The 13,260-nt window shown below is 40.9% G+C and overlaps 1 protein-coding gene across 3 annotated transcripts in view; it reads right to left on the bottom strand.

Moving 5' to 3' along the window:
* The window catches only part of Xrcc5 (X-ray repair cross complementing 5), a 98,070-nt gene that overhangs the window by 71,215 nt on the left and 13,595 nt on the right, over positions 1-13,260 (bottom strand). For all 3 annotated transcript variants that reach the window (XM_028760676.1, XM_028760678.1, XM_028760677.1), the window contains exons 7-10: positions 10,258-10,372; positions 9,063-9,201; positions 5,388-5,500; positions 287-349 (exon numbers count right to left, since the gene is read on the bottom strand). In XM_028760676.1, the coding sequence (XP_028616509.1) occupies positions 287-349; positions 5,388-5,500; positions 9,063-9,201; positions 10,258-10,372 (430 nt within the window). The remainder of the gene's footprint in view (positions 1-286; positions 350-5,387; positions 5,501-9,062; positions 9,202-10,257; positions 10,373-13,260) is intronic.

Below are 13,260 nucleotides of genomic sequence, written 5' to 3'. Positions count from 1 at the left end.
AGGCTGGCTGACTTTCCCACAGCTGTTGTGAATATTCATGTCATTTAAAACACAAAGGCAGGCCATGGTGGTGGTGCACACCTTCAACCCCAGCACTTGACAGGCAAAGGCTGGATGATTTCTTAGTTCAAGGTCAGCCTGGTCTATAAATTGAGTTCCATTACAGCCATAGCTACACAGAAAAACCCTGTTTCAAACAAAGAAACAAACAAGACCATAAACAACACATTTTCCTAAAATTACAGTTCAATTTATAGCACTATCTCAAAGCTCCAACCCAACTCACCTCATCATCCTTTGCTGCAAAGACCTTTAGAACTTGATATCCCATGAAGAATCTTCTATGAACCTGCAAGAGTGAGAGAGAGAGAAAATGGTTTGAAATACATAACACTGTAAGGTCACGTGTTGCTAAAATGTCTGCTGGAAATGTTCTTACTGGTAACATCAAGAGCGATTAGAAACAACTTAGTACTTGAAGCTCAACTCAGTGAGCACCTAGTGCATGGCCTGTATTGTCCTATATGTTGTACACTGAAACAGGAGTGAGCAGGCTATAACCATGTCCCTAAAAGCCTAAATAGTTGTATAATTAAATGCAATGATGTAGTATATAGCCCAACACAGGGCATTAGGCTAGCCTGTGAAGGTTTCAGAAGACGTGTATAAAAATTGGGAAGTAGGAACTAATGAAAATGAAATGTAAAGGTTGGAGACGGCTCAGCTGTTCAGAGCATTTGCTGCTCTTATGAAGATTACCAGTCATGCACGTGATGCCCATCCATACATGAAGACAGAACACTCACACACATAAAAATGAGTACATCTTGAAAAAGGAAAATGTAAAGAAAGGTCTATGCACTGGCTCCAGGGCAGACAACACAGTGACTAGCAATCTGGAGTGACGGGAACAGAGCATGTATTCACTGGTCCTGCTTTCAGAGCAGTGCTGGGGCACAGCGCAAGGGACAGGTGAAAAAATGAGAGATTAACAAAGACTGTTTCCTAAAGTCTCTTAGGAATAAAGTCCTCAGGAGAGGTGGCAAGCCCCTGATGAACTGCAGAGGACCAAATAAAGAGCCAGTTCTGAGCAGACTCAGGGCAGGGAAACTAGTTACAGAAAATGTTCTGCTGGTCCTTCCCCTTCTTGAAATGAACCAGGGTCACTGAACTTTACCAATATTTGATTAGAAAATGAATGTTAACATTCCTGAAATCACAACCCCTACACCCAATCACCAAGCTCTGGCTCTCACTGTCTGTGGAGCTAGAGCCTGGGGGCTTTTGTAGAAGAATGTATCATGTTGGTACTGGGCAATGTTTCTCATCTGCTTTTTCCTGCACTCTTTCCTCTGAAGCTGAGAAACCAGGAGCACATTATAGTAACCACAGCTCAAGCACCTCGAGCTTCAAAGGTGTGAGGGCCACATAATCTAAACATCCCTTATTTCCACTTCTATGTCCCAGATGAAAACCACTATGCTAAGGCATAAAGAATAACCCTACACTATCAGTATATCGTACTCAAGAGATCTCCTTAGCCTGATAGAATTTATAATACTCCTTGATTTATTCAAAAAATAGCTAATGAGGGAGATGAAGAGATGAGAAGGCTCAGTAGTTAAGAGCACGTACTGCTCTTGCAAAGTCCCGGAATTTGGTTCCCAGCACTCATGTCAGGTGACTCACAATCCCTTGTAACTCCAGCTCCAGGTGATCCATCACCTCTAGGTTCCATAAGCCCCTGCACACACATGCATAATTAAAAATAAAAATAAATCTTTAAGAAATAGCTAATGATATCTTTATCTAGTATACCTAAATGACTTTTTAAAAGAACTGCCAGGAATCTGGAGGGAAGCTAATTGCCACAGTCTTTTCTGTCTCATAATTATCTACTCAGAATACTCAACAACTTAGCAAGAGAACTGAAAAACTGTTTGATGGTTTAAAATAAACTGCACACGCACACAAGTGGTGGTGTGCTTGGTTAGCCAACAGTCACCATCCACAAACAAAAGTATTTCACACCAATTCACTCCAAAACTGGTGTTTTGTCAACATTCCAACTGAAGATGGGGTGGAGGAGCCTATGACTTCATTTAACTGACAACACGAGTCTATTCAAAGGTGCACATCTGTATTTTGTCATAATCCATATGGAAAATACTGTGTGCAACACCTTGTATCCTTTAGGTGAGATCATGAAAGCAGGTATGTACAGTGGACTATTCAAAACTGTGCTAGTTCACATGGTAAGTGTAGTACTGACTGATGGCACAGTCTCTGGAGTTGAGGAGGCCCGCCTCGAAATCCACATCGCCTCTCACTTCACTGTAAGGGCTTTGGCGAGTTACATAATGAGGCTAATCCTCTATTTCCTAATCTAAAAAATGACTACAATAGTACATGCCTGGAAGGGTAATAATAACTGAGAATTTTTAACAAATGCTTACATTGGTTGGAACACTGTAATTATTCATTGAATGGTAATTATAATATTTTCATGACACTTGTCTGAGACAGAACTTTAAAAACAAGTTGAGCGGACACTGCCTGGCTTCTGGTTAAAGAGATGAGCCTGGGCTCATCCCATCTCGAGAAACTTGTGAGACTCTTCTTTCACACTGGGGAACAGGTGGGCTCTTCTCTTTGAGATAGACAGTCTTCACCCATTTTCTAAGCCTAGACTTGAATAGAAGTATTTTCGCCTTTCAGAAGCAAAATCAATAAAATAAAATTGATTTAGAAGTTAAAAAGGGAGAACATGATTTTAAAAGTAAAATTTGAAGTTAATACATGTCTTTTTTAAAAGAGATATGTATTTTTTTGGTTATGTTTGCCCTGTTTTGCTTTGTTATTTATCTAAAATAGACCCCTACTTCCAGCTTGACAAAGGTAACTTCATTATTAGCAATTCTGAATTATACTAAAGGTGTTTGGGATAGGGCTTATCTGTCTATCTAGACATGGGCAGAAAGAGCAGTTTCAGTCAGATGTAGTAATACACATCTTTAATCCCAGCAATTAGGATGCAGAAGCAGACAGATCTCTGTGAATACAAGGCCAGCCAGGATACATAGTAAAATCTCTCTCAGAAAAGAGAGGGAAGGGCTGGAGAGATAGCTCAGCGGTTAAGGGCATTCTCTGCTCTTCCAGAGGAGCCGGGCACCCACATGGTAGCTCACTGCCTTTAACTCCAGTTCCAGTGACCCAGAACCCGCTTTGGACCTCTTTGGACACTCATGCACATGGTACACAGATAATCTTGCAGGCAAACACCCATGCACATTAAAATAAAAAGTACAGATATATCTTTTTTTAAAGGGGAGACAGTTTCTACAAATTGGTCTCAATAAGGTTAGTTTCACTCAAGATTAATAAATATTAACTAACATATTTTGCAATGCAGTTAGTTTTACTTTAAAGAATTTTTAGGGGCTCTAAACTTCCAAAAAAATGTTTACTTAGCAAGTTCCATTTTAGTACATTCTTAGAGATTTTAGGTAAGTTTGCCCATTTTTTGGCTTAAAGAGGTTTGTTTTGTTTGTTTATTTGTAATATACATATATATGTGTGTGCATATATATATATATGCCATGTATATACAGGTGCCCCTAGAGACGAAGAGGGCACCAGATCTCCTTGAACTAGAATACTAGGCAACTGTGAGCCACCTGACGTAGTGCTGAGAACCAACCCCTGGTCTCTGGCAGTTGTTCATGTTCTTAACCACTGAGCCATCTCTCCAAGCCTTCGCCTATGAGTTTTGAAGACACTGCTAACAGTATGGATAATCATGAAAGCAATTCTCCTACAGCTCACTGAATGAACCTCACTCTAGAACTACATGAGGCTTGTGTGCTAGGAGACACAGATCCAGACTACATGAGGCTTGTGTGCTAGGACACAGATCCAGACTACATGAGGCCTGTGTGCTAGGGCACAGAACCAGACTACATGAGGCTTGTGTGCTAAGACACACAGATCCAGACTCCATGAGGCTTGTGTGCTAGGACACACAGATCCAGACTACATGAGGCTTGTGGGCTAGGGCACACAGATCCAGACTACATGAGGCCTGTGTGCTAGGACACAGATCCAGACTACATGAGGCTTGTGTGCTAGGGCACAGATCCAGACTACATGAGGCCTGTGTGCTAGGACACAGATCCAGACTACATGAGGCCTGTGTGCTAGGACACAGATCCAGACTACATGAGGCTTGTGTGCTAGGACACACAGATCCAGACTACATGAGGCTTGTGTGCTAGGACACAGATCCAGACTATGGGTGGCATTTACTTTCATTGTAATCCCCATGAGTTCTCCAATAGAATCTCTTCATCCCTATGAACTTAGGGAGAAATTCACATACAAAGATACTTGCTGGAGTGGTGGTGCAAGCTTTTTATCCCAGCACCCGTGAGGCAGAGGCAGGAGGATCTCTGAGTTCAAGGCCAGCCTGGTTGGTCTACAGAGCAAATTCAAGGACAGCCAAGGCTACCAGAGAAATCCTGTTTCAAAAAACCAAAATAATGACAGTAACAATAATAATGTTAGTATTTATTAACTATGATTCATCATTTTATGGTCCACCCCAAGAACAGCAAACCTAAGCTCTCTGGGAATCACTGAGTCATGCTTCCCAGGGCCGTATGTGTTCCCACGGCAAGCTGCTGCACATCCTCTTTTGTCTACTTCATGTATCTGCACTTTAGTGTCTAAAAATCATGTGACTTATGGATAAGGTTCACATCCTAGATCCCCACACCAGAAACTGGAGGGAAAGGGTGACCAACCGTGAATGAATGATACCCTGGAGTTAGAGGTGGTGCACTGGCTAAGTGCACATCCATTTCTTCCAGAGGACTGGAGTTCAAATCCCAGCATCTATGTCTAGGGGGACCTGACTCCTCTCCTTCCTCCAGTACCTGTACTCACACACACATGCCCACACACAGCCACATGGATGAACACATAATAAAAAATAATTTTAAAAAATATATTAAAAATAAATGATATTCTGAGATTTAATTGACTTTCAAAATCCAGCTAGACTACATATATATGTGCGTATACATATATATATATGCACATATATATATGTACCTCCACACTCATGTGGACACATTCATGCGTGCACACACACACACACATATACACACACATATGCATACACACACACATGCACACGCATGCACAGATGTACACACATGCGTACACACAGAAATTAACATTTTTTAAATAAAAAATAAAAGGCAACACTCATCCCCAAACTACATTTTAGAAGACTGAATAAGATATAAGTATGAATTGTAAATAAAATAACCAATCAAAAGCTCAAGGCATGTACTTTGTTCACAACTGCAAAGTAATTGCTGTACCTGAGAAGATTTACAAAATCCCAAAACAGAGAAGCACTTCCCTTCTGATTTATACTTCATTTGTTCCTCATCCACTTTAGAAAAAGGAATGATGTCGCTTCCATAGCGGAACCCTGGAGAATGAGAGCAGAGCATGTATTAGGCATGTGAGGCCTGAAATAAGCTATATACATGTATCAATACATGTGTATATATACATGTGTATGTATATCAATACACGTGTATATATACACATGTATATACATTAATATATGTATCCCAGAGCCAGTCTCTTCTGCTCCCTGGATCCAAATTACTGCCCCCTGTGACCCACATGGGAAAAGCAGAGGCAGAAACAAGCCACATCCTCCCCTTACAGATGATTAAGGTCTAATTACATTTTTAAGGTAGCATCCTCTGCAGTCTGGGTACCTTAATGATCACCCAACAGAGAAGACTGTACAAATACAGCACATTAGTCATCCTCCAAAGAGAACCGTGTTGACTACAGAATGAAAGTGAGTTGTGAACATAATCAAAAGCTCATTTACTCAGAAACCCAGAGGTCCACAGAGAAAACAGCCCATCGGAGATCTTCAGAACAAAATGTTCAAAAATACATGCTGGAAATAGACAAACCTGCAGCCATCTAACCAGAAGAAGCCGCAACTCTATTTTAAAAGCATCCAACTGACAAGTTTTATACTTTTCTGGATTTGAATTTATTGTATTACTGGAATTCAGTTTTATTTGTTTTCAGTGTCTTAGTTTGGGTAAATATGGGCTCATATGTCCACACTACAAGTGGAAAAAAAAAAAAAGAGCAAAGCCCCAAACCTGTTCTCCTGCATATGATTTCCTGCAGTGTACAGTGTCTCTTCAGTGTAAATGCAAGAAGGGTCATCAAAACCCCAGAAACAGTGAGAGTCCCATGGCAGACTTTTAAGAAACCAATTTGTAGTTTCATGCATGGCTTTTTGAAAAAAGATGACAACGAATTCAAAAATTCCAGTATGAAACTCAACAGGGAAACACATGAGACACGATTAAGGATGGCATCTAAGTGGAATATTTTTTCCTTTTATTTTCCAGTCATTTGTATGCAGGTAGAGGAAAGGGTACACACATGTGTGCGTGTGTACATACAGGTGTGCTCATCTGGGAGTGCATGTACAGGTCAGAGGTCAACTTCGCCTCTATTCTTCCTCTACTATTCTACTGTTCACTACCTTACATTTTGAGACAGGGCTTGTAAGCAGGCCAGAAGCTCTCTGTTCTAGCACAGCTGACTGGCTAGCAAGCCTGGGGGTTCACCTGTCTCCTCTCCAGCACTGGGGTTGCAAGTGTGCACTGCCCTGTCTGGCTTTTGTTATTTTATTTATTTGTTTATTTGGTTGGTTGGTTTTGATTTTTTTGTTGTTGTTGGTTTTGTTTTATTTTTTTTCTTTCAAGACAGGTTTCTCTGTGTAGCCCTGGCTGTCCTGGAGCTCACTATGTAGACCAGGCTGGCCTCAAACTCAAGAGATCTGCCAATCTCTGCCTCCGAGTACTGGGATTAAAGATGTGTGCCATTGAGTCCAGCCCCCACCTGGCTTTTCCGTGGATTCAAACCCAGGTCCTCGTCCCGGCACAGCAGCTCGTGCTCACCAACAATCTCCCACACCCTAAACCAAGAATTTTCCTAACTTTTTCTTATCATCAATCATGTTCGTATTTGAGTTAGCAAAATCTCAGAGGTACTCATGAAAACTGCCTGGGCTTTCTGGTTCTTCTAATTCAAGCGCAAATAATGTTCCTCCAAGCCAAGGAGTACAGAAGAGACTGTAACATACCACCATACTCTGGCTCACATGTCTACTAGATCTGCTGGGTAAGAAAAAGAACAGCCCACACATTAGTGAGTAACAGTGGAGGAGACGCAAAGGAAAGTGGTCTGTAACAGGAAAGAAAAGGAGAACTGAGGCCACGCTGTGACCCAGACTGCGTCTAATGCTTCCCCTTCAATTGCCTGCCCTAAGAATCTGTTTGTCCCAGATAACAGAGCCTTCTTTGAACAACTTAAAGAACTGATCCCTTCTCCTCCAGTCCCTCCCCTTTCTAATCTAGCTGCCACACTCATCTTCCCATGGAACACTCCTAAACACCGTAGACATAGTTGAGTCCCCTAAACCATCAATGGATCCATGTGCCTTTAAAATCATGCATACACTCTGAGTTTATCACCCAAAACCCTTTATTGGCCCTAGTACTGAACAGAATGGAGGAACACAGACTTTGGGGGAACACAGCTCTCAATTTAGTTCTGTGTCTGTGTGCAGCTAGCTGTGTGACTTTATGTTTAAGGAGTGTTGTTCAGCTTTGGTCCTGATGATGGACAATCTTGATTATCTACTTGATGGGATAATAACTTTGCAATCACTGTGGAAACACTCCTCTGGACGTAACTCTGAAATTCCTACTCTGGGTTAACTGAAGTGGGAAGACCCACCCTGACTGTGGATGGCACCGTCTCATGGGCTGGGGTCCAGAGCTTAACAAAAGGGAGAAGAAAAGCTGAGCACAACTTGCTGACCACAGCTGTAGCTGGCCTCACATCCCTGCCTGGCAGACTGTAACCTCAAACTGTGGGTCAAAATAAACCTTTCCTAGCTTGAGTTGCTTTTGTCACAGCAGTAAGAAAAGTACCTACTATAGTCCTTCTGTGGAAAATAGAAATAGCAAGTTTCTGCTTCATTAGGTTGTAAGAATTAAGAAAAAATGCAGGCTGCTACTTAGGATACCCCACAGGACCTCTGAGCCTGGCCTGGCCCTTACTCATGCTCCTCTGCCCACCATGAGCCAGTCCTTCCACCAGAATACAATGATCCAGTAATGACGGGGTCATGATTCCAGCTCAACTACAACTCCAAAAGTTATGCTCTACGATATGCTACTGAATTTAATCAAACTAGTAGTAGATGTTGTAAAGTGTTCATTATATTCTATACATAACTGTACACACTACGAGGTTCAAACTATCCTATTCCCTCAGACTTGAATACATCCAGTAAGATATAATGCCATACGTGAGTTTTTTCCCCAGACCTGGAAACTTAAAACTACACTAAGCAGTGCACAACCTGGTAATAAGTTGATCCACGCACCCTGGCTGCCATCTTAAGCATCATTTGGCATCTGAGGATTTGAGCTCTTGAATATTCAGATATTCTCAGCTAGTTTCCAAGTCCTCTGGATAAAGATGTCACCTAAACATACTATTTAAGCCAAATGAGTTGGGTATATTTAGCCCAGCTTTAAAGAGCCTAGTGTGTATAAGACACAGCAACAATCACAAATAATATTTTCCCCTAAGTGAGCATATCCAGTAAGATATAAGACCTAAAACAGGCATTTGAAGAATAAGGGCAAAAGCTGCTTCAGCCACTTTATAAGCACCCTCCTAGCTAGTGAATCTGTGCACAGAATAAAGCCAAAGTACAGGTCCTGTCACTTGACACATTTAAATTTGGAAGGATCCAATACATAGGTCCTTCTCCAGAGCCATCTTGCCGGAGGACCCACTGACCTACAGGACCCAGTGTTTTTGCTGCACCTCTGTATCTCAAAGAAGCGTCTCTAGGTGACCAGTCTATGCTGCCTCCCATCACCTTGGAGAAAATCTCTCTTGGACCAAAATGCAGACAACTTGCGATATACCTTGAATAGTGTCCTCTTTGGAAACTTCAGTTTCATCATCATCATTTAGGCAATAAACAGTCTCTTTTTGTATATCTTCCTTCTTCAGAGTTCTTGCATCCACAACTATCCAACTCTTTTTAAATTTCTCTTGTACAATCTATTGTCAAAAGATAGGTAGAAAATGAGGAGAGACAAGATAGTGACCAAGAGAAAATGAAAATCTGACAGACTCTCTGAACAAATTATTCTACCTACAGTATTTAGCCTCTTCTTTCCTCTTATTAAATTTTAAATTATTTAAAATTGGAATAACTTAAAGCTGTTTCTACATTCCCCTTTTCTCCTTTGGTAGGCTATAGCCACAAACTGATTTCTGAATACACATATACTTTCTATAGAAAACTCTCAAACTAACTAATAAAGAGGAAACATACATTTTACCATAGTCAAAGGGAGGCAGAAGCCAACAAAGGAAACTGAAAGAGTATATTTTCATCCCTAGGCACACTCTTTTGGCCTTGACAGAAACCAAAATAACTCAAAATCACCTCTGTGGTTCTTATCATGTATTTGGGGATTAAGTTCTTAAACATACAAAAATATCTGTATACTTATTTCTCAGATTTAATTATATTTTTAGCATATATTTAAAGGGGGGACCAAGGAAGCTCATGCTGAAGCTTAGATCAGATTTTTACTCAGACTATAATTTAAATAACTGCGGAAGGTTCCTGATTTTTGAAAGTGAACTCTGATGTGCAGATGCATATGAGTACTAACACACAACCTGACACTAACAAGCCGACATTTTTGACATCCTATAGATGCTATTACTATTGGACCACTAGTAACTGAATTAGGTGTAATGATATCTGCACAGCTGTACACATAACTCTGTCATATTACTAACATCCCTCTATGACATACAAATACAAGTTAGTCCATCACATTTTCTTTCCTCTAAAAGGAAAAGACACAGAGGCCTGAATTCCTGAGGAAGAGGGAATCAAGCCATATTATAAACAATTTGTAAAGCCTCTCCTCGCATGCCTTTTAGATGAAAAGCTATACAAAGATTAAATCAAAAAGGAGAACAGTAAGAGAGGCAGTAATTATACTCTGAGTAACTCACACATGAATTGTCAGCTTCTTATATAAGCATATTCATCTGCCTGGTAACACTGCCTTTTTTAAAGTGTACTTTACCACTTACCGATTTATAGGCTACAATCTTTATAGACAAGTTGGGGCCAATGGTCAGTTGGCAGGGCCAGGGCATGGAACGCCTCTCAATCTTCTTAAAGACACACAGTTGTCGTAGACTCTCACTTAATAAAGGAAAACACATAATGAAAAATAATTTTCTAATGGTAATCTAGATGAGATGGTTTCCTTATTTTACTCGAATGAGACGTAGGCTGTTGTTGATTATAAAGAGAGAAAGAGCAGCAGGCAGTAGGAAAATGACAACCATGGCTGGGAAGGAGCCAGAGACAAGTGAGCTGGCTTTGGAGGGAGAACTCCAGTCACTGTCCTGAGGGGGAAAAGGGACTGCTTGGCCCTCCCGCCTAGATCATTTCTTTCTGCTATACCGGTGATTCTTAACATTTATGCTGGACCAAAGACATCATTGAGGAGATGATAAAAACACATTCACCAGTGACTTGGAACACAATGGAAGGCACTCAGCCACCCCCAGAAAACAGGCAAGAGGGCATGAGCCCCAGCTCTGGGTATCAAAGTCAAGGTACCAGTCTATAGCAGCTCTGCTCACAATTCATTACTTAATGCCAACTCCCCTAAATAAAAGACAGGATGGTTTTATATGCACACAACAGGGAGAGTTACATAAATACTGCCTAGGGAATAAAGGAATCAGTAGCCTGTTTGGTCTTTATGTAAAGTAGATAGCTCTACAGGTTTTTAATGCAGAGAAGGGCAGAGAGAAGATAAATGGAACATAGTGCATTGCTTCATTTAAACGACAGTGGCATTCAGCCAAGTATGGTGGCACATACCTTTAATCTCAGCACTCGGGAGGCAGAGGCAGCAGGCTAAATCTCACTTTGAGGCCAGCCTGCTCTACATAGTGAGTTCCAGGACAGCCAGGGCAACACAATAAAACCCTGTCTCAGGGATGGAGGGGAGAGTAAAATTCAAGTCTGGTTTTATCTGCCTTTAATCAAACAAGACCACATGAGAGGTAGAATGTGGCAGGCAATAAGATAAAGAGCAAAGGAATTGATGGTCTAATATATACAGTGTACAAGCCAGTCCTTATGACTGATGTCCTTGGTACAGACAAAAGAAGAATCTATGAAGTGGTAGAGAACTACCTGACATTACCTACCAAGTTAGAGTCAAGAGAGACCGCAACAGACTCCAGTCCTCAGACCCATGGCAGCAAGCAGCTGCTCTGCCTGAACCCCTACTTCCAAAGTTCATAGTACACATAGTAGCTTTGGGCTTGTGAAAAATGACTACATCTGTACCAGATCTAATCTGTCTTATGAGACATTACTAGTCCATCCATGACAACCATGAGGTATGGATTCTGTAAAAGGATAATTTTTAAAAATATGTATATAATTTCTCACAGCCAATGTTGTTCTTTTCCCTCAAGCCCTTCTTTCCAATTAAAATTTTTGCCTGAACATTCAGTCTTTAGTCTCTGATTTCATTTCTATGATCACTGAACCGAAGATCATACATGTGCAGTTTCAGAGAAACTGAATTTGAAAATCCAGTTGTTTACAATTGACTTAAATAAGAACAGTCACTGTATGTGAATGACAAAGTTCTAACCCAAGGCTTCACTGTGACCAAAGCACTTTAGCTTCCATAGTGGCTGTACCAGCAAGAACCATTTTTAATTATGAGAAGTAGTGTCATGTCTCGGGGAAGACCCGAGACCAAAGTACTTTAAAGTACTAAGACACACAAACAATAATTTATCAATAATTTATCTGCTTGCTGGGGCAAAGGGGAAGATAATTTTAAGATAGTAAATGTATACTAGCTCACTACACATTAGCTTAAGACATCTATCTATTACCAAAGCGGAGGGCGAAACAGCTTAAGAGCGCACGTCTTGCACCCAGTGAGACAACAGCACGTATTAATCGAGATGCTTCACTTTATAGACATCCTTTATAGGATTTCTCACTAATGCCTTTGGTGACCCCTTGGAAAATTACAATTCCATTCCAAGTTACTGATAATTTCAGGGGGTTCCATATTTACAAAATTATGGTGTATTCCTTGTCAATTACAGATTTCCAGAAATACTTAAAAATTGTATCTGAGAAAAGAGGTCGACTGTTGCTACTCATAAAAATGCCAATTGCTGACCTACTTCAACTGAGAACTTTGCGTACAGCCCTCAATGCCATGTAGCAACAGATCCATGGGATTAATTCCTAAACAAAGGCAGCACTATCCTGAGACTGAACCCACACGTCACTACTTGACCAACTCTGTACAGCCACCTTTGCCAAGTTTCACTCCTCAAAAATATGGCATCATATACAATATAACTCTTCCTGGGTCCTTTGCTCAGAGTAAGTGTATATCCAACTCTAACAGAGAATAAGACAGATAATAGACATAGTCTCTCCCATGGCTTCTACAGATCAACGAGAAAAGCAGTTTCTTTTAGTGTTACATGGTACTTCAGGGGTTTCATCCCTTTGGTTGTTTTTCAAGTCAGGATTTCATGGTGAAACCTCGGCTGTCCTGGAACTCACTCTGTAGACCAGGATTGACTCCCACTGCTTCTGCTGGGATTAAAGGCATGTGCCATTACCACTCAGCCAGGGATTTCATTTCCCCTTCCAACACCAAGGTGAACATGCTCCCTTCATAACACCAACATTGTAATGACACTGGTTATGAATTCCTTACATTTTCAGCTTGGACTTTGGATGTTTTAGTTGTTTATACTTATCCAAGAGGAGTTTGGTTTGCTTATTTGTTGTAATAGGGCTTGCTCAAACTATTTAATGATCTAAAGTTAAAAAGAAAAAGAAGCCCCAAATCAAAGCCATAATGCTCTCTAAAACCTGTATCGAAAAGTAAAGGAACACTGACAGTCTCAGACATGACACCACTTCTCATAATTAAAACTGGTTCTTGCTGGTACAGCCACTGTGGAAGCTAATGTGAAGTCAGGCATTCTGCAGCTGTACAACTCTGAGCATCTCCCCAAAGGCCCCTG

This window comes from Grammomys surdaster, unplaced genomic scaffold (genome assembly GCF_004785775.1).
Source record: "Grammomys surdaster isolate TR1022 unplaced genomic scaffold, NIH_TR_1.0 126546, whole genome shotgun sequence".
Lineage (NCBI taxonomy): Eukaryota > Metazoa > Chordata > Mammalia > Rodentia > Muridae > Grammomys > Grammomys surdaster.
Note: the sequence above shows the minus strand (reverse complement) of the source record. Positions and strands in the feature narration are given on the sequence as shown.